This window comes from Dreissena polymorpha, chromosome 2, assembly GCF_020536995.1.
Source record: "Dreissena polymorpha isolate Duluth1 chromosome 2, UMN_Dpol_1.0, whole genome shotgun sequence".
In the NCBI taxonomy this organism is placed as follows: Eukaryota; Metazoa; Mollusca; class Bivalvia; order Myida; family Dreissenidae; genus Dreissena; species Dreissena polymorpha.
Window position 1 is genome coordinate 63,553,783 of NC_068356.1, and position 21,446 is coordinate 63,575,228.

The 21,446-nt window shown below is 33.7% G+C and overlaps 2 protein-coding genes across 2 annotated transcripts in view; one reads left to right on the plus strand and one right to left on the minus strand.

Moving 5' to 3' along the window:
• LOC127867317 (transient receptor potential cation channel subfamily M member-like 2) overlaps positions 1–21,446 on the minus strand; it is a 418,942-nt gene that overhangs the window by 289,755 nt on the left and 107,741 nt on the right. The gene's annotated exons all lie outside the window — the stretch shown is intronic.
• LOC127867326 (brain protein I3-like) lies at positions 1,639–9,364 on the plus strand. The gene is made up of 4 exons (XM_052408411.1): positions 1,639–1,724; positions 4,448–4,511; positions 5,432–5,625; positions 7,895–9,364. Exons 2-4 carry the CDS (start codon positions 4,496–4,498, stop codon positions 8,021–8,023), a joined length of 339 nt encoding a protein of 112 aa, XP_052264371.1. The 5' UTR covers positions 1,639–1,724; positions 4,448–4,495; the 3' UTR covers positions 8,024–9,364.

Consider the following 21,446-nt stretch of genomic DNA (forward strand, 5'->3'; position numbering starts at 1 on the left):
ACAAAAAGCATTAATTAATTCCGAATTGATTGATAACACGCTGTCAATTAAATATAAAAGATATAAAAAAAACGTTTATGTTTTGTTAATTGTCAGAACATTCCGTTTATGCCCCACACGCCGCATATTCGAAACACGACACCAATTTATACTATTTTTGCCGGCGTGCCCGCTTTTGGTCGTAAAATCTCGGTAGTATTCTATACCTTTACGGAACTTCAAAATCTTTTCATGACTTTTTACAAGGATAGACAAGCGTTTGCATGAATGAGCCAAATATTGAAAATACATAAACCATTGTCATTTTAACAAATAATAACACCATTCAAAGTAGTCGTTAAAATGTTTTAAGAATGCAAAACTCAATTAAATTGAATGTTTATTATCTTATATTTCTTCCATACTTTGCCCCCTTGTGTGTAGTATAACGCACATTGCAATAGTATAGATTTCGATGTGATTTCGCAACATGGTATGTTGCTATCTCTTTGCCGATACACCATATTACGAAAGTGTAAAAAGATAAACCACGGCGCCCAACCCAAACGGTTAATACCGAAAATATCGCGAGTAACCGCTCATACTTGAATCTGCATCGGATTATATGAAAATTGCAAGATGCTGAACGTTCTGAGTGTTCACAATGAAAATGTCAACAAAATCCCGGAAAAACAAATGCGGAACATCACATGGTATTTTAACTAATGCCAAACGTACACAATCGATATGAAAATAAAGTATTTCGATTTTAATAATGAACGAAAACGAATGAACTTCTCAGTCGTATTTTAATTATAAGTTTAAGAAACTTGAATTTTCAATGGAGAAAAAAACAACACATTAAATACTACTACTTTACAATTTCGTACACATCATTCATATGTATAATAATATTCTTGCAAATAACAGGCATGCTCATTTGCCTTGTTTTGTTGAATTGAATCTCAAAACGAACTAATTTAACAAAGAGAAACATGATGGACCATATGAGATTTTTGTCGAGCCGCGTGAGGACGATATAGTAGTAATAATCCTCTAATGTGGTAGACAAGCACCATGGAAATGTAATTTTCTAAGGTACCTGCATTGTATTTAAAAGCTATATCCCCGCTAGATTTACTCACATTTTACTGTGTGATTCTTATGCGTTGTCTCCATTTTAAAATCATGTTTGGGTGTAAATTGCATTCTTTTCAGAAACCCGAACTTTGATTCCACTTCTAGGCACGAAGAGCGACAGAGAAAGTCTAAATGGTCTGGCATCATTAAAAGTAATGAAGTCACGAGGGGCTGTTAGTCAATACACTACCCAGACAATTGTGGTGAATCAAAGTCATGCCACTCATTCGTCACGGTATAGCATAAGATCAACTCATAATTGTTATTCTCAAAATTTAAATAATGCTAGGATTGTTTTAAATATTATGGATGAATAAGTCGTCTAAAAAACACGCTTTCTACATCATATTTTAAAAGAGCCAATAGATTATGAAACTTTTAAAGCCAAGCTTGTATTACCCTTTAGGCGAGGATTATAAACTATAAAGCTTAAAGAACATACTTGCCTAAACAAAGCCAATATTTTCTTATATGTTCCGCTGGGGCCGGTCGTTTAACTATTTTCGGTGTCATCCGTTTAGTTTAGGCGCCGTGTAATCTTTATCAGTGCAATGATTCGCTTTGTTAGTTTGATATACCTGGGATAGGTTGGTGAGGTGCAACATGTATTTTCTTCATACTTTTAACAAAATGATAGATTTGTTTAATTGTCATTATAAAAATATTATTATTATTATTATTATTATTCAAAAATGATAATACATATAAATATTGAATGTCACGTATTTTAACATACACATTTATACTTAGTTTATTAAGTTATTTTGTACGGATCATACGATTGTCCGCTTGGATCTGTTTTGTTTTGTTTTTTTGGTTGGCAAATTTGCGATTTGAGGAAATTGTGTAACTGTTATAACACAGTGTTTACTGATTTAATACCGGCAAACATGTAGGATTAATTGACGTTCCTCGTTAACAATTTGTGGGGAAATATTTTTTATTGTCAACTACAATATTAATCAACTACGTAGGTTGTTACGTTGCGCGTATTTCAGTTTAACGATTTGTTTTTGTGAAATATGGTCACGCATGAGAAAAGTAGACTGACGATGAAATATGATTAATTAACACGAGGCCAACGACAGGTATAAGAAAGTTCAAAACAACAAAAACTTTAGGAGATACATATGTAGCATCGTTTGGTGAAAAAAGGGATTTCTGTGTATGCGTTTATTGTCGTTCGCGGTTAGCCTGGGCTTTCCTCGGAGACCAACAAAGGGGCGCGAAACTTTCGTCCTATACTGGATTTCCGTTTAGACAGATTTCCTGCTTACGCAAAATTGCATAAAAACGGAAAGTGTCGTCCCTGCCGACAGGCTTATTTTGGAAGAAACTGTAAGCACATACCGTAAGCCCAGTTTCCTAGAATGCCGCTCATTGAAAATCTCGTAATAAAATATGTTTAAAAAGCTGATGTTATGACAAACACTGTTTAAGCAGACCGAACAGCAAGCTGAATAAGCAAGCTGTTGCGTGTGAATAAAATCAACAAACGTCTGGTTGTATATTGTGCATAAATTATCATTTTAGTGTAACCCGAAATTTAAGTTTGTTAAGGCAGGTATTTGACTTTGCATTCGTATAAAATTAATCCTTTTAGATCACAGTGATAATACGCGTTTGCAAATTGTTGGCAACAACTCGAAATCGAATAGTTTAAAGTATAGAGCGATAAGTTAAAAATCGGCAAACGAATAACCGGCTCAAAGAATTTCAATGCAATCGATTCAATTTGTACATTTAAACAAAGCCATTTATGCTTGTATTGATCGAGGCATACCAGAACATTGATACTTTTGCAAAATGTTCCTTATCCCTTTGCATGCTGGGAAATGTGTCGTCTGCTAAAATGGCGTCTGCTGAATTTCTTATATAAGCATTTTCTTCGATTTTTTCAAAGAATACTATCAGAATAGCAAACAGTTTGGGTCCTGATGAGACGCCACGTTCTGTGGCGTCTCATCTGGATCCAAACTGTGTGCAAAGGCCTTCAAAATTCGGTTCCAGCACTGAAAGAGTTAACCATCCTAAATTGAATTCAGGAAGTTTGTTTTGCAATATCGATTTTTTTAATGATAAATAGACGTTTGAAGTGAGATATATGGCCATGTTGTAAACCAACTGAAATTATTCAATGGCGGTGATTCATTTATAATAAATGTGTTTTGTATCCGTCCCTTGAGAGCATATTTTGTGTGTAAACAATATCAACTTAAAGGGGCCTTTTTACGTTTTGATAAATTCACAACATTACAAACAAATTGTTTCATATTCGCAATATTTCGTTGTAGTTATGATGTTTGTGGGGAAACAGTAATACTAAACATTTACCATGCATTAAAATATCCATTATATTAATCTTTTGACGATTTAAAAACCTGAAAATTATAAAGCGTTGCAACGCGAAACGATTGAATAATTTGGAGATCTGTTGCTATCGTTATATTTATCGATATCGAAACTACGATGGTTACTTATATAAATATATATAAGTATAAAATACGTCGCTCATTGTACAAGCACGGATGGTCGAGTGGTCTAAGCAATAGACTTTTACTCCAGGGGTCAGTGGTTCGAGCCCCATTGAGGGTTACTTTTTTCTTCCTTTAAATTTGTTCTTGTTTTTTTTTAATAAAGCTCATTAGATTCCATGTTTACATTTATCAATATAAACTAAAGCATTTAATGACAAACTTCATTACATCCCGAAATCTGTGAAAAGTTCCCTTTAAAATTCAAATTTATATTTTAATTGCTGCACCGAATTATATGGCGGATTAAAGTATGATTTTATTGTTATTTACTATGTCATAAAAGAAAAAAATGGATTTCATATCTTTCAATATCCTATTGGTACCTTTACAAATGATCCGCGAGATTTAAAAAAGACCTAAATACATATGTGCGCAACTTAGCTCCAGACCAGTTCGTTCGCACAGGGTGGCGAGGAGCTACCCGCACAGGGTGGCAAGGAGCTACCCGCACAGGGTGGCGAGGAGCTACCCGCACAGGGTGGCAAGGAGCTACCCTGCCAACTATAAAGTATCGCGCGGTTTCGTGGAACCATAAGCAGACACTATGACTTAAGAAGCGTATACGGCGGCAGAGGCATATCTGGAGCGACGCCATTCCGTTGAGCCCGACAAAAGACCTATTTTGGCACGACGCATTTCGAACGTTCTGCATATCTTTATATAATTGAAACGGTTGTTATAGTCGTCACAAAACGTTGTCGCAACTTTGACATTATTACGTTATATGTGGTGAGTATTTGCCTATTCAACAGACTTACATTATTTATAATCCGACTGCATTTCATTTTCAGAAATTTTGTATCCTACAGTGAACAAAGAAAAACAATAGACGGAAAGAAATGGCAGACAAAGGAGGTACGCAAAAACAAACGTTACAATTATTGAAGCATCATCATCATTACAATCATCCCAATCATCATTATAGTCATCAGCAACATACAGAAAAGCAATATCCTCACCAGTACTAGTAGAAGTGGTGGTAGAAGTGGAAGTTGTGTCGGTAGCAGTAGTAAGACTAACAGTAGTGGAAGAAGGAGTTGTACAAGTTATAGTATTAGAAGTTGTAGTAGTAGTAGTTTTAGTAGTAGTTATAGAAGTAGTAGTAGTAGTAGTAGTAGTAGTAGTAGTAGTAGCAGTAGTAGAAGTAGTAGTAGTAGTAGTAGTAGTAGTAGTAGTAGTAGTAGTAGTAGTAGTAGTAGTAGTAGTAGTAGTAGTAGTAGTAGTAGTAGTAGTAGTAGTAGTAGTAGTAGTAGTAGTAAAAGTAGTAGTAGTAGTAGTAGTAGTAGTAGTAGTAGTAGTAGTAGTAGTAGTAGTAGTAGTAGTAGTAGTGGTAGTAGTAGTAGTAGTAGTAGTAGTAGTATAAGTAGTAGTAGTAGTAGTAGTAGTAGTAGTAGTAGTAGTAGTAGTAGTAGTAGTAGTAGTAGTAGTAGTAGTAGTAGTAGTAGTAGTAGAAGAAGTAGTAGTAGTAGTAGTAGTAGTAGTAGTAGTAGTAGTAGTAGTAGTAGTAGTAGTAGTAGTAGTAGTAGTAGTAGTAGTAGTAGTAGTAGTAGTAGCAGAAGACAAAATGAGTATAGCAGTAATAGAAGACGTGTTGTTGTTGTTGTTATTCGTGTTGTTTGAGTGAAAGTAGTTTTTGTAATTATTCAAGTAGAAGAAGTAGTAAAAGTCGTTGTTGTTTTTATTAGTGCACACACGCATATGAAGCAAACTTTTTAATCGAAAATGTTGGCAAATATAGAAATACTTATCAAACAATTTCTTGCTACATTAACCAGGTTACGGAGCAGCACCCCCGGGCCAGTATCCCCCGCCCCAAGGTCAATACCCACCACCACAGGGCTATCCTCCGCCGTACGCCGGAAATGCCCCACCCCATCAGCAGCAATACATGGGTCAACAGTCTAACAGTGTTGTTGTAGTACAGGCGGGTGGCGGTGTAGTGGGCACTGGGAACTGTCCAGTCTGCAGGGTAAGTCAGGCGGCGCTCTGGAAAAACTGGGCTTAATGATCTTGCGTAAAATGTCGACCCAGATAAATCTGTGTTATAAGGAATTCTCTTTTAAACGATAATTGACCTCAAAGGCTACTATACGCCCATGAATTATGTCCCGTTTCCCAGTCGTTGCTTAATTATATGACGAGGTGACAAAAATATGAAAAACAATTATTGGCCTGAATAGAACACCGTACACAACTTATTGTTCAATATGTTTATGAACTTTGCCCCGAGAGTAGTTTCCAAATGATAACTCTAATAAGTTTATGTCTCCGTGTTCTGTAGGAAAAAAACGCCGGTTCAAAACCTGTAAAGCCCCTTTTAAGCCTTCCAGTTTAAAGTTGTAAACCTTAAAAACAATACTCAGAACTTATATTTTTATGGTATGGAAGTCCAAAAACTACGAGAATGCACATAACTATGTATATTGGGCAACACTACGGTTGTATTCAAATGCATTCAATTATTATTCTGTAATTGAGCAGGAAAAACAGTGTATCTGAGAAGTGTATTCAATCTTGAACAAAAACAATACAATTTCAAAACCCCTTACCCCAGACAGACGGTAGCAAAATGTAGCTTTCATTCATTCAATCAAAAATAAATATATCAGCTATTGTAACAATAATACGATTTTTGTATAGATCCCGTTTGTAATGATTTAATAAAGTACTGTTCGATAAACAATATACACGTGGGTAATACCATAGTGTAAACCAATAGGCAATCACGGAGTTTAAGACCATATGAGTCGTGTTCTGAGAAAACGGGGCTTAACGCATGTGCGTAAAGTGTAATCCCTGATTAGCCTGTGCAGTCCGCACAGGCTAATCAGGGACGACACTTTCCGCCTAAATTGGATTTTTGCTAAGAAGAGACTTCATTTAAACGAAAAATGTCATAAAAGCGGAAAGTGCCGTCCCTGATTAGCCTGTGCGAACTGCACATGCTAATCTGGGACGACACATTACGCACATGCATTTTGCCCAGTTTTCTCTGAAGGCGACTCATATGCAAACACGTATAAAATAACTTTTTTGTTATGGATAAATAAAACTGTCGAACGTAATTTGAATTGCAAAATCTCGTATCTGATCGTTTCACCGATTGGTCATGAACACAAGATTAAAATCTTAAACGGAGTTGTTTAAGGCATTTTTTTTTTAAAGCAGACATTAACACTTCCGCTTTCAATACTCTTCGTTTATCACTTCCTATTTTTATTTTAAAATCTACAAAGTTGACACAAACAAGTGAATTATCGTTATTGAGCTGTTTGAAAACATTTTGCATATGTTTTGTTTTTAATTGCGTGTCGATATTTTGAAGACAATACGTTAGTCCTGTTTTTATATATTATGGTTGCATAAATTTCGAACAGGAATATAATGTTTATTGAATATTGTTATCACTTGTTGCTTCCTCTATACATGTAATGTTTTAGGCTAGTTAAAATCAAATAACTTTGTAACATAAAAAAAAACAATTACCTCGCCAAGGAAGTTTACCATAATGTTTTCAGATAACATACGATTAGTTTTCTGATAACATACGATTAGTGTCAGCTAAAAGTGCAGGTGCATAAACCTACGAGTGCTAGTTAAATAACGTGTTTTTATATTCTTCTGTTGATAGCCACTATAATGACGAGTTTTATTTCATTCTTTACTTTAATAAGATTGTGTTTCCGAATCACAAAATATGCCATTGTGTAATAAGCCACTAAATCATAATGGTTTTTATTAATACCGCTGTTCTGATGATTTTTTTATCACAACTTTTACAAACGAATAAATAAATAATAATACTAATGATAATAATATATGTATAATGATTATTGTCCACATATTAAAAAATACAGAAATGAAATATTTATCAAGGCACTACATATAGAGTTTGCCGTCATTCATTACATCCTATAATCAAGTTTAACACGATTTATCCATTTATCTTAACAAACATATTACTGTGGGTTTAGTATATTACTTATAAATCTAATGTGTAAGGGACCATATTCTAAACGTATTTTACAATGATCTTTAAATGTGTACTGTCAATTTAGCTGTATACACAACAGTGATGCACAATTGTAAAAAAAAGAGTTGTTTATCATTGTATGTATGTTTCAAAGCCGCTGGTGCGAGCAGAAATTACGTTATTTAAACGTTCACGGTGAGCATATTCTCTTCCTCGTTTTATTCTTATGGTATTGCATGGCATTTAAAAGCTTTTATAATTTCAGGTCGGGATGATCTCAGAAAACTTTTCGGTTATCGGCATCATTCTCGCGATATTGTTCTTCCCTATTGGCCTTCTCTGCTGCTTCCTGATGATGGAGAAACGTTGCAGCCATTGCGGCGCCACATTCTAAAGCCATTTCGGCGCCACGTTCTTAAGCCATTGCGGCGCCACACTCTAAAGTCCTTGAGGACGCCGACACTATTGGCGCATTGTCCTCAAGACCTACCTGTAACCATTGCATGTGAGCCTCGCTATGGGAAAACGGGGGTTAAGTTTTGTTCGGGGGTTAATATTGTACGGGGGTTATTTTTGTACGTGGGTCAATATTGTACGTTTTTTTTTTGTAAGTAAATTGTCGTTCCAGGTTAGCCTGTATAGTTTGCACAGGCTTATCATTACTTAATGGATTTTTGCCAGGAAGAGACTTTTTGTAAATGACGAAACCATTACAGCGGAAAGTTTCGTCCCATAATAGCCTGTGCGGCCTGCACAGGCTAATACGGGTCCACACTTTACGCACATGTATTAAACCCCGTTTCCCATAGCAAGGCTTATATGGTATTCATAATTCTAGCATGATTATCTTTTAGCTTAATATCAGGCAACAACAAGTGTGCTGTTGTTCAAATTAAGATTTGGCAATGAACCATGAAGACGCAAACACGTAAATTATAGTTATCATGTCATCTGAGCAAATATTTTAAAAAAATCAAGTTTAACGCGATATATGTTTACGAGTATTGCTTTGTACATGTATAAACAACTGGGATTAACAATATCATGTTCAAGTTTATTTTGCTGCAGTCAAAAGAACTCTTCATTGGCCGATAAACACCGATAAATCTTAATATGTCTTATACATTGAAATTTTCTTGTTAGATTTTCGGCGAAACCTTTATGTTTGGACAGATTAAACAATATGTATGTTATAAATCAAAACGAACTTTTTTCATCAGAGAATTATAGAATGAAAAAAAATCTAAGCCATGTTACATACGAATTGTTTAAAAAAGTAAATTAGCATGCTTTTAATAAATCAACTTAATATTTATTATTGATCCGAAAAGGTAACAAGTGCTCTTTTGTTTAAAAAAAAAACAAACATGTTCAAGTAAAACGTTGCAATCTTAGTATGTTTTTCCATTTTTCCTTTTAACATTTTGTTTCCAAGATTTGCATTTAAATTCCTTAGACTTCTTGGTACGCATTTGATAGTTCATGTTGATATATATATAAACGTCCATGACAGATCAATTAAACGAAGCTGAAAAGTGTATAACATTGTACTTGTATCATATTTCTTTAATACTTTAACTTTAAACGTAGCTTTTGTACATCGAACATAACATATTATTTCAAATAACATTTTTTTAATGTAAGTTAAACTAGTTTATGACATTTTAAATGTTTCTCTATGTAATAATATATGTGTACATATTGTATTGTTTTTCAATAAACATGTAATTAATAAGTGTCTAATGTTGTATTACCTAATCAAAAACAACGAAGTAACATAACAGTTTCACATTATTGTATTAATAAAATCAAGAATTAACAGAGAACATTCACTTTTTCCCAAAATTTGATAGCGTTTTTTTCGTTCGTCTACAAGCTTAAGTAGATACATAATTCATCACATTACGACTTTGGATAGAAACTTTGTATATATTCGGGGCATGTCGCGAAAAAAATCTCAGTAAAGAGAGAATTAATATTTGCTCAAGCATTCCAAAACATCTGATTTTACTTTTCATAATAATTATATGTTCATGACTGTACTATTTTTTGCATTGGTGCCTAATATTTCGGTCGATAAATCAATTTCCCAACGCGATGTTGGATAAAGTGGGGGAAAATGCCTTGAATTTCAATTGGGCAACGTTTTAGGGCCAAGGCCGTCTTATGTTGAAATTGTCTTGACCACAGAAGAAAAGGACATATTTTTACCTGTACAATGCGGTAAAGGTACACAATGTAATGTATACATATCATAAAAAGTTCCTCTCTGAAATGGTAACTCAGCGGTGTTAATAAAAGCAAATATGGTCATATTGAAATATGCTGCTTAAAATGCAAAACTATCGAAGACACACGACGGATGTTGTCTTGACCACAGCAAAAACAAGACATATATTGACATGTACAATGCGGTATAGGCATATACACAATAAATAGTATATGTCATCACGAAATCACTTTCAATACTAGGAACTCAGCGGTGTTAATAAAACCATTAGGATCAAAATAAAAAATGCTGCTTAAAATGAAATCTATCGAAGATATACGACGTATGTGTGGTCTGATCAAGATAAATTATGATAGGAGGAACATGGAATCTGATTATGTGCTATATCTGCCAAATATAGGTTTTAAAAATGTTCATACTTTATTTCTTTAGCTTCACTAATATAACGTTTGGATATTTAAATAATATTAGCTGAGGTAGTAATCTCATGTCAATGAAATGTGTGCTGAAATAATACAATAAAATAAACTTGTAAAAATAAACAAATGTGCAAAATGTATCCAATATTTTTTAAGATTAACCGTTGATTGAATATTCCACAACAAAACGTCATAGGTAATGCTGTAATTATTAGAACTTTTCAAGTTTTTCAGTAAATAAATATTAACAAACATTAATAAGCATTGCTTTTTTATTACCATCTTAATAAACATCAATGTAAGCTTTAACCCATTTATGCCTAGTGGACTCTCCCATCCTTCTAAATTGGATCAATTTATTTCCAAAATTAGGGATGTCTAGTGTATTTATTTCTATATTTAGAATATTTCTTACAGAAATTCCTTTAAGCAAACAGTGCAGACCCTGATGAGACGCCGCATTATGCGGCGTATCATCTGGGCCTACGCTGTTTGCCAAGGCCTATTTTTGTAGACGCTAGGCATAAATGGGTTTACCACACACACACATAAGTCGGATGGCTGTTAATAAAAGTGTGAAAATCAAGCATCTGCATCGAGATGGAAAAGCATGTTTACTCGTTTTGTAGAAAATAAAGCAGACCGAAACCATTACCGTTTCTTTACGGGTAAACAGTCCTCAACTAACAGGAAAGCATAGACGTCACACCAATATGTATAGAATCGCGTTTCTGTGATTTTATACAGTTCTAACGTAAATGAACAATAAATAAAAAAGTCTTTAGGAGCTGTATATAATTGCGAAACGTAATTAATGTAATTTGAAAATGATACAGTTATGACATTACATATACTTTATGTACAGCTAGCATTATGTGGTTCGGTACATAATAATTTCAGTTTAAGCATTGTGCGTTTAGGGTTAAGCGTTTAGGGTATTGCATTTAATAATTAAGCATTTGACTCGAAAAGTAAGAAATACCAAACGCAAATAACACCAGCTTATAACAAAAAATATCATTGTTCCCTGTTTTATCGTTAGATATTGAGAAGGGAGACCATTTTGTGACTTGTTCTGAGAAAAATGCATGCTTAATGCATGTGCGTAAAGTGTCATCCCAGATTAGGCTGTGCAGTCCGCACAGGCTAATCAGGGACGACACTTTCCGCCTAAACGTGATTTTTGGTAAAGTGTGACCTTTAAACTGAAAATACCATAAAAAACGGAAAGTGTCGTCCCTGATTAGCCTTTGAGAACTGCACAGGCTAATATGGGACGACACTTTACGCACATGCATTAAGCCCAGTTATCCAAGGCTCAACTATGCTTTTGGTCTCATTTCCATACACATGACACCAGCTAACACCTATGCACAATTAAAAATCGAACAATTTGTGTACAATAAAAAAAAATTGTTGATAAATATTTTATATTGTATTTGATAAATGTAACTGACAAGAAACTCGTCAAAATCAATCAATGTTCATCCACGCATGCACGCCGTTTCATTTTTGTCATTTGTTCATGAACTCGTTTAAAAGCATATTTGTTAAGCGGATATAAGTTTTAATATAAAGAATTCGTAATGGATAATTTGCGTCTTTTTGTTTCAAAATATATTCTTTGCATCCACTTTTGTGTAGCTAATAAGTTGACTACGAATAAAAATGATATCACGCTTTTGTATATTTTTATGATAGATACTAATTAAAACACTATCTTGTAAGGAGGTTATACTGTACTCGTTTTCCTGTAATGTAATTTGAGACGCCTTTAGGTAAAATTTCAAACTTCTTCTTATTTGAAACAAAACACGACAATAAGGAAGTTCACACATATATTTACTGATAGCAGACATGCATTTCCTCTTACGTTGGCAGGTGTATTAAAACTTTGAGTTTTAGGTTTGACGGTTTGTATTAATGTACAGTTTTCAGTTGATACTTAGTGACATAATGTAGGTGGCATTCTTTTATAGGACGTTCTCAAAGGCGTACAAATACTGCAAACATCCGTTATATGTTTTCAAGACCTGTGTTTTGGCGATGTTATCTCACAATTTTTGTTTTTACAAAACTGTTAAGTCATGATGTGTATGGATGTGGAAGAAGAAGATTTTATTTCAGAATCAGTAGGCCATAGGCCCATGTGAACATACAGATATGTGCATAAACAAAAATAGCAAGTCACGCGACACAATGAAAATGAAAAGTTGTGTTGAAATAAATCAAGTACCAGTAAATTTATAGGAATGAGTTGTGCTAAATAATTAAATATCAGAGATGCCGATCAATAATACGAGCGGAGGCAAAGGGGGGGGGGGGGGGGTTATCGGAAAAAAACGCAAATATGCGGAAAAGGTGTATATAATTAGATATTTTTGTCTTGTGGGCTCTATATCTAATTCGTTTAATTTATGTCGACACACAATATATACAACGGTCATGCAAATAACACATAAATTATTATACATTACAATGATTTGCTTCTCGTATATATCCGAACTTTTATACATTTATTATCTATTATCGTAACTTTCAGATACATAATAATGTTGAGAGTCGAATGATTTATTTCAAAGTTGCCCAAAAGATACGCACCATGCATGAACACATTTAGTTATTTTAAATGGGTTTTTAAAGAGACACCTTGATCTGTCAATAAACACATGTGTTACAAAAATACACATATAATGATATTTCAGTATTTGTGTAAAATAGTTATCAATAATTTACCAGAAGCGACTTGGTGTACGAGAACTCATATCATTATATTACAGTGTGAGAGACATGATACAAAAGAGCATGCGACACTTTATTACACAAAGTCAATATTACAGAAGAGACGCAATGCATATATGCACACTCATATGATAGTTACTTTTAACAATCATTTGTCTCATAGATGTCAGTAGGGACGCAATGTTCTCAGAGCTCCAGATAAGACTTCAGTCTAAAGGGTATTTCACCCCCTGATATTATTGTTAAAGCGTATTTTACTCCTTTGTTTCAGTCATAAAGGGTATTTAGGAATATTTAGGGGTATTTTCCATCCATAGAAAACTGACAGAGTAAATGGCGTGTTTAATCTAGAAATATTATTATTTGTTATTTATATTTTCAAATGCAAACATAATGAATTTAAAATGACGATATGAACAGACTGTCTTAAAAATATTCACGCAAAAGCCGCTGGTCGCTAAAAATGTCCCTTTTTTGGACCACAAACATGACGGGCTGCCATTTTTATAACAAGCTTATTTTGATTGACTTACTTTTGATTCACTAAAAACTCAACTGGAGTATTGGTTAAAACGGTTTAGCACTTTAATCGATTTACAATATGTACCAAGATTTGTACGTTTTGGTACGTACTGGGCCGATTTTTAATGCCTTTTTTTCAATGCGTTAATGCGCAGATACGCCTCTTATCTGGAACTCTTAATGTACTAGAACAAATAGCATTTTTACAATATCTATATGCAGAGACAAAATACAAATGAACAAATATGACTATTTGCAATGTCTTAATTTCATACGGAATACAAATTTACAAAACATTCAATGAATTTGTTTCTTAAAATAAAACTAGAGGACATATTAAAGAGACACAAATGTAATATACACAGTCAATTTAAACATACTAGTTATACACAAAAAATATTGTTTGTTGTATAGTTTGTGTGAATCATGGTATAATGAAAATTCTAAAATAAAGTGAAACTCGTCTTCCAGCTTATCACAACCAGTACATTTTCTTTCTTCTAATGGGATACATATTGGTCTATGCCACCTTCTAGACTCATCTTGAAGATTATGGGAAGAAACAATTAGCTAATAAAAGCAATCCTGAACTTTTGAACATTTATACACTTAAGAAACGTTTGAAAATCAAAGTCGACTACCTTCCGAAAAAAAACGTTGCTCGGGTCGAGTTATCCAGACGATGGTGCCATAACTGGATATAACTATCATGAAGACGTTGGTTAAAAGCATACATAAATAACATCAATATCACCAACTCCTTAGGAGAGCCATTCTTCGTAGAAGCCCATTGAGGTCAGTAAATCTCGGACTAAACTAACCCAATATGTTTTATCAGGGTATATTAGTATCAGCTTTCAACATATCATACACTATTCGAGTGCATTTGTTGTCATTGCTTATTAACAATTTTAACCAATATACTGCCTAAAATACCACATACACAATCGTTTTGTATGGGACGTTTAACTCTAAAATTCGTTTACAATTTATTATTATTATAATTATTATTATTCTTCTTATTATTATTCTTATTATTATTTTTATTATGCGCACGCTGGTCTTTAATTACACTGGCCGCAAATTGCATACGACACATTTTTGCATAACGCTGGTCAAATCTACCATATCGTGAAAATCTAGTTTTATATTCAGGATACCAACCAATATCTCAATATTACGACCAGTTGCACGTGTTTGAATGTCCATTCGGACACGAACCAGTTGCAGCTTGTCGTAGATTGTATCTTTCTACGATTAAAATATTGTCAAACGCAATACAAAATACAAAATGCATGGGCGTCCACTCTTTCCATGTTTCATTTACGTTGAAAACGAATTACCATTTGTAGTGCTATACAATTTAAACAAGTTATTACTAAATATGTAAACACATCACGTTTGAAGGTCAATAATGCGTGTTACCATTACTCACTTTTTTAAATTTTCAATTACAACGCAAACATATAACATTTAACGACCCTTTAACGGGCTGCGTTTGGAAGAGCCTAATGGCTACATAATGGTATCCCACTTTTTAGTCATTTCGATCGAAGTACTGATCGTTAATAGGCGCTAATAAAATTGAGATTGTATGAATATACAAATAAATGATTTTATTTCGGCAAAATAAATTAAATGATTGCGGACAGTGACGGAGAATGGTTCAGTTATGAATGCGTGTGCATGTGCGTTTATGAGATATTTCAATCGCTAAACAAACCAACGAACTCGTTTTGCTCTTCGCAACTGTTATCCCTTATCCACACTGGTTGTACTGGTGTTTTGCCAAACAATTTAATCGAGGTTCTCATTTGGTTCACCCTTTTCCCTTTTTGTAGATCACGACGAAATTTGTATCATATTATATCAACGGTATTTATTTTTATTGTGTTCCACCACTACCGTCTTCTTTAAGGGGCATTTTCACGTTTTGGAAAATTGACGCAATTAAAAAATGTTTCAGATTCGCACATTTTCGCTGTTATTATTATATTTGTGAGGAAACCGTAATACTGAACATTTACCAAGCTCTAAAAGATCCATTATATGCATCATAATGGTATCCCACTTTTTAGTCATTTCGATCGAAGTACTGATCGTTAATAGGCGCTAATAAAATTGAGATTGTATGAATATACAAATAAATGATTTTATTTCGGCAAAATAAATTAAATGATTGCGGACAGTGACGGAGAATGGTTCAGTTATGAATGCGTGTGCATGTGCGTTTATGAGATATTTCAATCGCTAAACAAACCAACGAACTCGTTTTGCTCTTCGCAACTGTTATCCCTTATCCACACTGGTTGTACTGGTGTTTTGCCAAACAATTTAATCGAGGTTCTCATTTGGTTCACCCTTTTCCCTTTTTGTAGATCACGACGAAATTTGTATCATATTATATCAACGGTATTTATTTTTATTGTGTTCCACCACTACCGTCTTCTTTAAGGGGCATCTTTTGACGATTTAAAAACCTGAAAATTATAAAGAGTTTCAACGCGAAACGATTGAATAATTTGGAGAGTTGTGTAGTTGTCGTTACATTTTGTGATACTACGAGAATTGCTTATATAACGTATAAAATACATCACTGATCGTTTGAGCACGGATTGCAGAGTGGTCTAAGCGATATACTTTTTCTTCAGGGGTCAGTGGCTCGAGCCCAGTTGAGGGTTACTTTTTTATTTCTTGAATTTTATTCTTATTATAACTGTAGCTTTTTAGAACCAATGTTTACATTTATATCAATATAAAGCATTTAATGACAAACATACATGCCAAAATCTGTGAAAAGGCCCCTTTAATGCAGCAATAATTAATGCCAAACATATGTGCACATTGAAAAAAAAACATCATTAGCAATTAAAAATAACAATTTGCCGAAATCCTATGTAGCAATATTGCTTACTTCATAATATATCGTTCTAATTAAAATCAAATGCTTCAATTTTTGTTTGCTACTACAAAGTAAAATTCTAACTGCCGTCAAGGAAACAATTTGAAATAAAATCGTTTTTGCATACTGTAAATGTATCAATTATTTAGTCAAAGTGAATAACTTTTAACTTAATAAAAACGTTCTACTTGTATTTTAAAAATCTTCTTAAGAAACAATATTTCAATTCCCATTATATTTTTCACAAACAATCACATTCGTTGATGTGCAACGAATATCATTCCACCCAAGCTGTCGCATATGAAAGGTTTCTACACAATTTTCGTCGGGATTATTTGGTTCACCAGATTGCCAGTTCGTGAAAATCACTGGGTCGTTGGCACCGAATGGCACGTACCAATTTCTGCCTGTAGTGTTTCCAGCAGTGTTTCCTCGCAGTGCTATCCACGCACTACCTATATCAGGCATAATTTATTATTACTAGCATTTCTGAATAATACTTTATAACAGTCAATTTTAACTTATCGGGCTTAAACTTAATTAAAAAAACACGACATTAGTATTAATAATAAACAAGTCGCATGCGTGTTGGCTGCTACGCCTTCACCTATGTGACTACATATTAAAACATCTTAAGATTGTAGTTTACACGTTATTGCTACGTTGCTTTAAAGGGATCTTTTCACGCTTTGGTAAATTGACAAAATTGAAAAAAGTTGTTTCAAATTCGCAAATTTTCGTTTTAGTTATGATAATTGTGAGGAAACAGTAATACTGAACATTTACCATGGTCTAATATAGCCATTATATGCATCATTTGACGATTTTAAAACCTAAAAATTATAAAGCGTTGCAACGCGAAACGATTGAATAATTTGGAGAGTTCTGTTTTTGTCGTTAAATTTTGTGAAACTACGAAGATTGCTTATATAAGGTATAAAATACGTCTAGTACGTGTACTCGGCGGAATAGCTCAGTAGGCTAGAGCGTTTTTACTTCAGGACTCTGGCAGGACTCCAGGGGTCACTGGTTCGAAACCTGTTCCGGGCAATGTTCTTTTCCTTTTTTTAATTTTATTCTTGATTTTTTACTGGAGCTTTTACGATCCAATGTTTACATTTATCGATATAAAGCATTTAATGAATAAGTTAAAAAATGCCAAAATCTGTGAAAAGGCCCCTTTAAACGTCCGCACGTTATGTAGTATTTCATCTAGATGATTGGATCTTTACACCACATCCTACACACAAAAGGTACTCTACGCGTGTGATATTTCTATCAAATCCAGGCTACTTCATCTGGCTATGCAAGACCGTATTTGTAATACTGCTATCATGATTGGTTTATTTTATTTATGTAATCCAAACAAGCAAGTTTTATAATTTGTGTGTGAATGCCAAGATAAGACACTTTGTAAAACCGTAAACATATGAATGCTAATTGGATTACGGATGCTCACGATGAAATAAACGTCTACATTTGGATGAGTTGTTTATGCATCTTTATCATAATGGCATTACATTACTGTATTACAATTTTTATTGTGTATGTATTTGTCTGGAATTTTGAAATAAAATATGTTTGAAAAAAATAAATAAAAGTCTTCATGCAAGTCTTACATAGAACATCATAATACAGAAGAATCGTATTTACCGTCGCCTGAAGCAAGCGCAAGTTGTCCGACTATAAACTTGTCTTCAGCCGCGTCGTTTGGTAGAACAATGTCTGCATCTACTTGTTCACAAAATTCCTGAAGCAAAATAGAATCATTGGAGAAAAATGGCACACGCATATGTTAACGAATATAATTTTAAGAATATTTTAATATCATGTGATATTGTAAAAGTTACTCACGATTTAGTTTAAATTATACATGTAGTAGAAGGGACCTGATGTCCCATATTCCACATTCGTCTCAAACTTGCATTAACCCATTCGTGCCTAGCGTCTCGAAAAAAAGGCCTTGGCAAACAGCGTAGACCCAGATGAGACGCCGCATAATGCGGCGTCTCATTTTGGGTCTGCGCTGTTTGATTAAAGGAATTTCTGTAATAAATATTCAAAATATAGAGAGAAAAAAAACAACTAAACATCCTTAATTTTGGAAATAAATTGATCCAATTTACAAGGATGGGAAAGTCAACTAGGCATAAATTGGTTAATGTCGTAACAAATTACACAAATACACAAGTGCGCAAGTTCACATGCTGGTGCATATGTTTGTAAATTTAAATACTGAAGTATTTATGTTTTTGAGCAATACGCTGTATACGTTCAAAAAATATTTTGCTATGCTAAAAAGTAAAAATGGACATTACTCCAATTATTTTGAAAGCATACGGACCAAAATATAGGGGTGAACAAGTTCATATGTATGTGAATATGTGTGGACAGTTGTATTCCGACAGAAATAATATGTTTTTAGTTACCATACCATTTTTTTAAAGAATGTAAGGGCGGATCCTCGGACACACAAGGTAATATTGAAGTGTTGGGGTTAAAATGCCAATCGTGTTAAAACAGTTATACGATTATGAAGTAATACGCCCCCTAAAATAGTAACTCTATGTATATTTGTATTATACAGATTTTAGGAAAGAAACCAGAATGATTAAGAAAATTATTTATGCTCTATCTTTTTCAAACAAAACAGCACAATCAAGTCGTGAATTATTAACATGTTCGTATATAGTCGGTAGATACTTAAACAAGAATTGTAAAAAGTCGATTACCTCAGCTTCTCTGTAGGTCACCAATTTGTCAAGAGCTAAGAAGTAGCAGGAGTCGTGAAAATGAATCCAGCCTTGATCGCACGATGACACTGAAAGACGTATTATTCTCAATTTTGATTTAAGAACGTTTGTATAGTGTTCAAACACTTATGCCTTTATTCTATACATTCTGAAAAAAGCCGTTGATAAACAGGTGCTTAGAAAATCGTAAAAAATTGCTTCTTTAATGGGCATATAGACGGCATTTGGCTATAAATATATAAATAATGCAAAACTATGCATATTCTCCTAAATTAAAGTGTTATGGAAAATTTAAACGATTCCAAAAAAAAAAATAGATTAACGTCTCAAATATGACACAACTACAAAAGAAAGCCTGCTTTAATGAGAATAAAAAACACGCACAACCAGTTTCAATTATATATTTATTTTAAAAAGCGTTTCTAAAAACGAGACTTGTGTGTATGTCAAAAAATAAATACGTCTCTTCTTAGATCTGATCTCATGCGAAAAACTGCCTTCATCGTAGTATATACCTTTAATTCATACAGCCAAAGACCTAAATAATTATATTGGTCTTTGATACAGCGATGTGTTTTGTCAAAATCTTTTAGAATTGCTCGTTCCAAATTCAACGCCTTTTTGAAAACGATCACATGTTTAAATGTTTAAATGGTTTAATTTATTAGTTATTTTTAAAGTTTTGAGACAAAATATCATTACTTCTCTCATACCAAAAGGTATAGTTATTGAAGAAAACAAAATAAAAGCAATTGAACGAGTATTGATATGTAAGTAAATGTAAATTATGAAATTATTAAAAGTGATCTTTTCACGTTTTGGTAAATTGAAAAAATTGAAAAAAGTTGTTTCGGGTTTCGCAAATTTTCGTTTTAGTTAGAATATTTGTGAGGAAACAGTAATACTGAACATTTACCATGGTCTAGTACAGCCATTATATGCATCTTTTGACGATTTAAAAACCTGAAAATTATAAAGCGTTGCAACGCGAAACGATTGAATAATTTGAGAGTTCTGTTGTTGTCGTTTAATTTTGTGCAACTACGAAGATTGCTTATATATAGTATAAAATACATCCCTCATACATACTTGGCAGGTTGGTTTTTACTCCAGGACTCCGGGGGTCACTGGTTCGAGCCCTGCTGCGGGCTACTTTTTTTTTCCTTTTTTTAAATTTTAATCTTGATTTTTAACTGGAGCTTTTTAGATCCAATGTTTACATTTATCAATATAAAGCATTTAATGACAAACTTCAAAACATGCCAAAATCTGTGAAAAGGCCCCTTTAATGTACATGTTGCTAATACTGAAACACATCTTACATTGAAGCTGTAAACCATATATTGACAAATTCTTATTCAAACCTTTCTTAAAATGTATCATTCCTTTCATTTTCAGTAGCGAAGCACCATCTCGGTATTTACGAGCGCATCCTATACACTTTCCGAAATGTTCAGCAAAAAACACTGATAAACACCTAGGCATGTTTCCGCATATTGATAAGCATTGCTCCTTATAACTCGCATGAACGTCCATAGAGCGATGGCTGAGTGGACACACACGGTTTACCAGTGCGTCATCCCGTAAAAATGTGTGCATGCGCATCAATTCCTGACTAAAACCGATTACCAAAATTAGGAACCAAATTGCACTCTGAAATATTATCGTACGCATCTTTAAAAAATGAACGACTCGATGCCAGCTTTTAACACAGAGTTTGATATAATCGTTTGAATGTTCACAAGTCTGAAAAATAGCCTTCTGCGACTGGGTGACTAGCACAACGTTTTGTAGATGTGAAATGGGACCCATTGCATAACCGGTTGCGCGGCAATTCCGATGCAAAAAGCATAACTGTTATTTGCAATTGTGTGCCTTTTAACAGCAGTTTTGTTCAGCAGCTTTTTGGCTTAGTGTATGCAAACACATTTCAATCAAATCGGGAAGTGCTCAACTTAACAACGAACCTGTTGCTCTCTCGTACTTGTATTTACTTGATTAAATTGCATTACACAATCGGCGGGAAAACAATGTTTTACACCGGTTCAACGCGCACAAACTGTAAAAGCCTATTAAAAATTAATATGTAATTTTTAAATGCAAGCGTTTTAAGTAATTGGTCCTGTTCATCAGTTTTAATTAATGATTTTACAGTAATTGTAATCTAGAAAGTTGGCTTTCCGGAAAAGCTTTATTTTAATTCAAAATCTGAAAGTTTAAAATCGACCTGCAATTATAAACACGTTTCA

Bases quoted from the DNA above. Each gene is read 5' to 3' on its own strand.
- LOC127867326 (XM_052408411.1), top strand. The intron at 5,626-7,894 runs GTAAGTCAGGCG...TTATAATTTCAG, and splicing joins GGAACTGTCCAGTCTGCAGG to GTCGGGATGATCTCAGAAAA.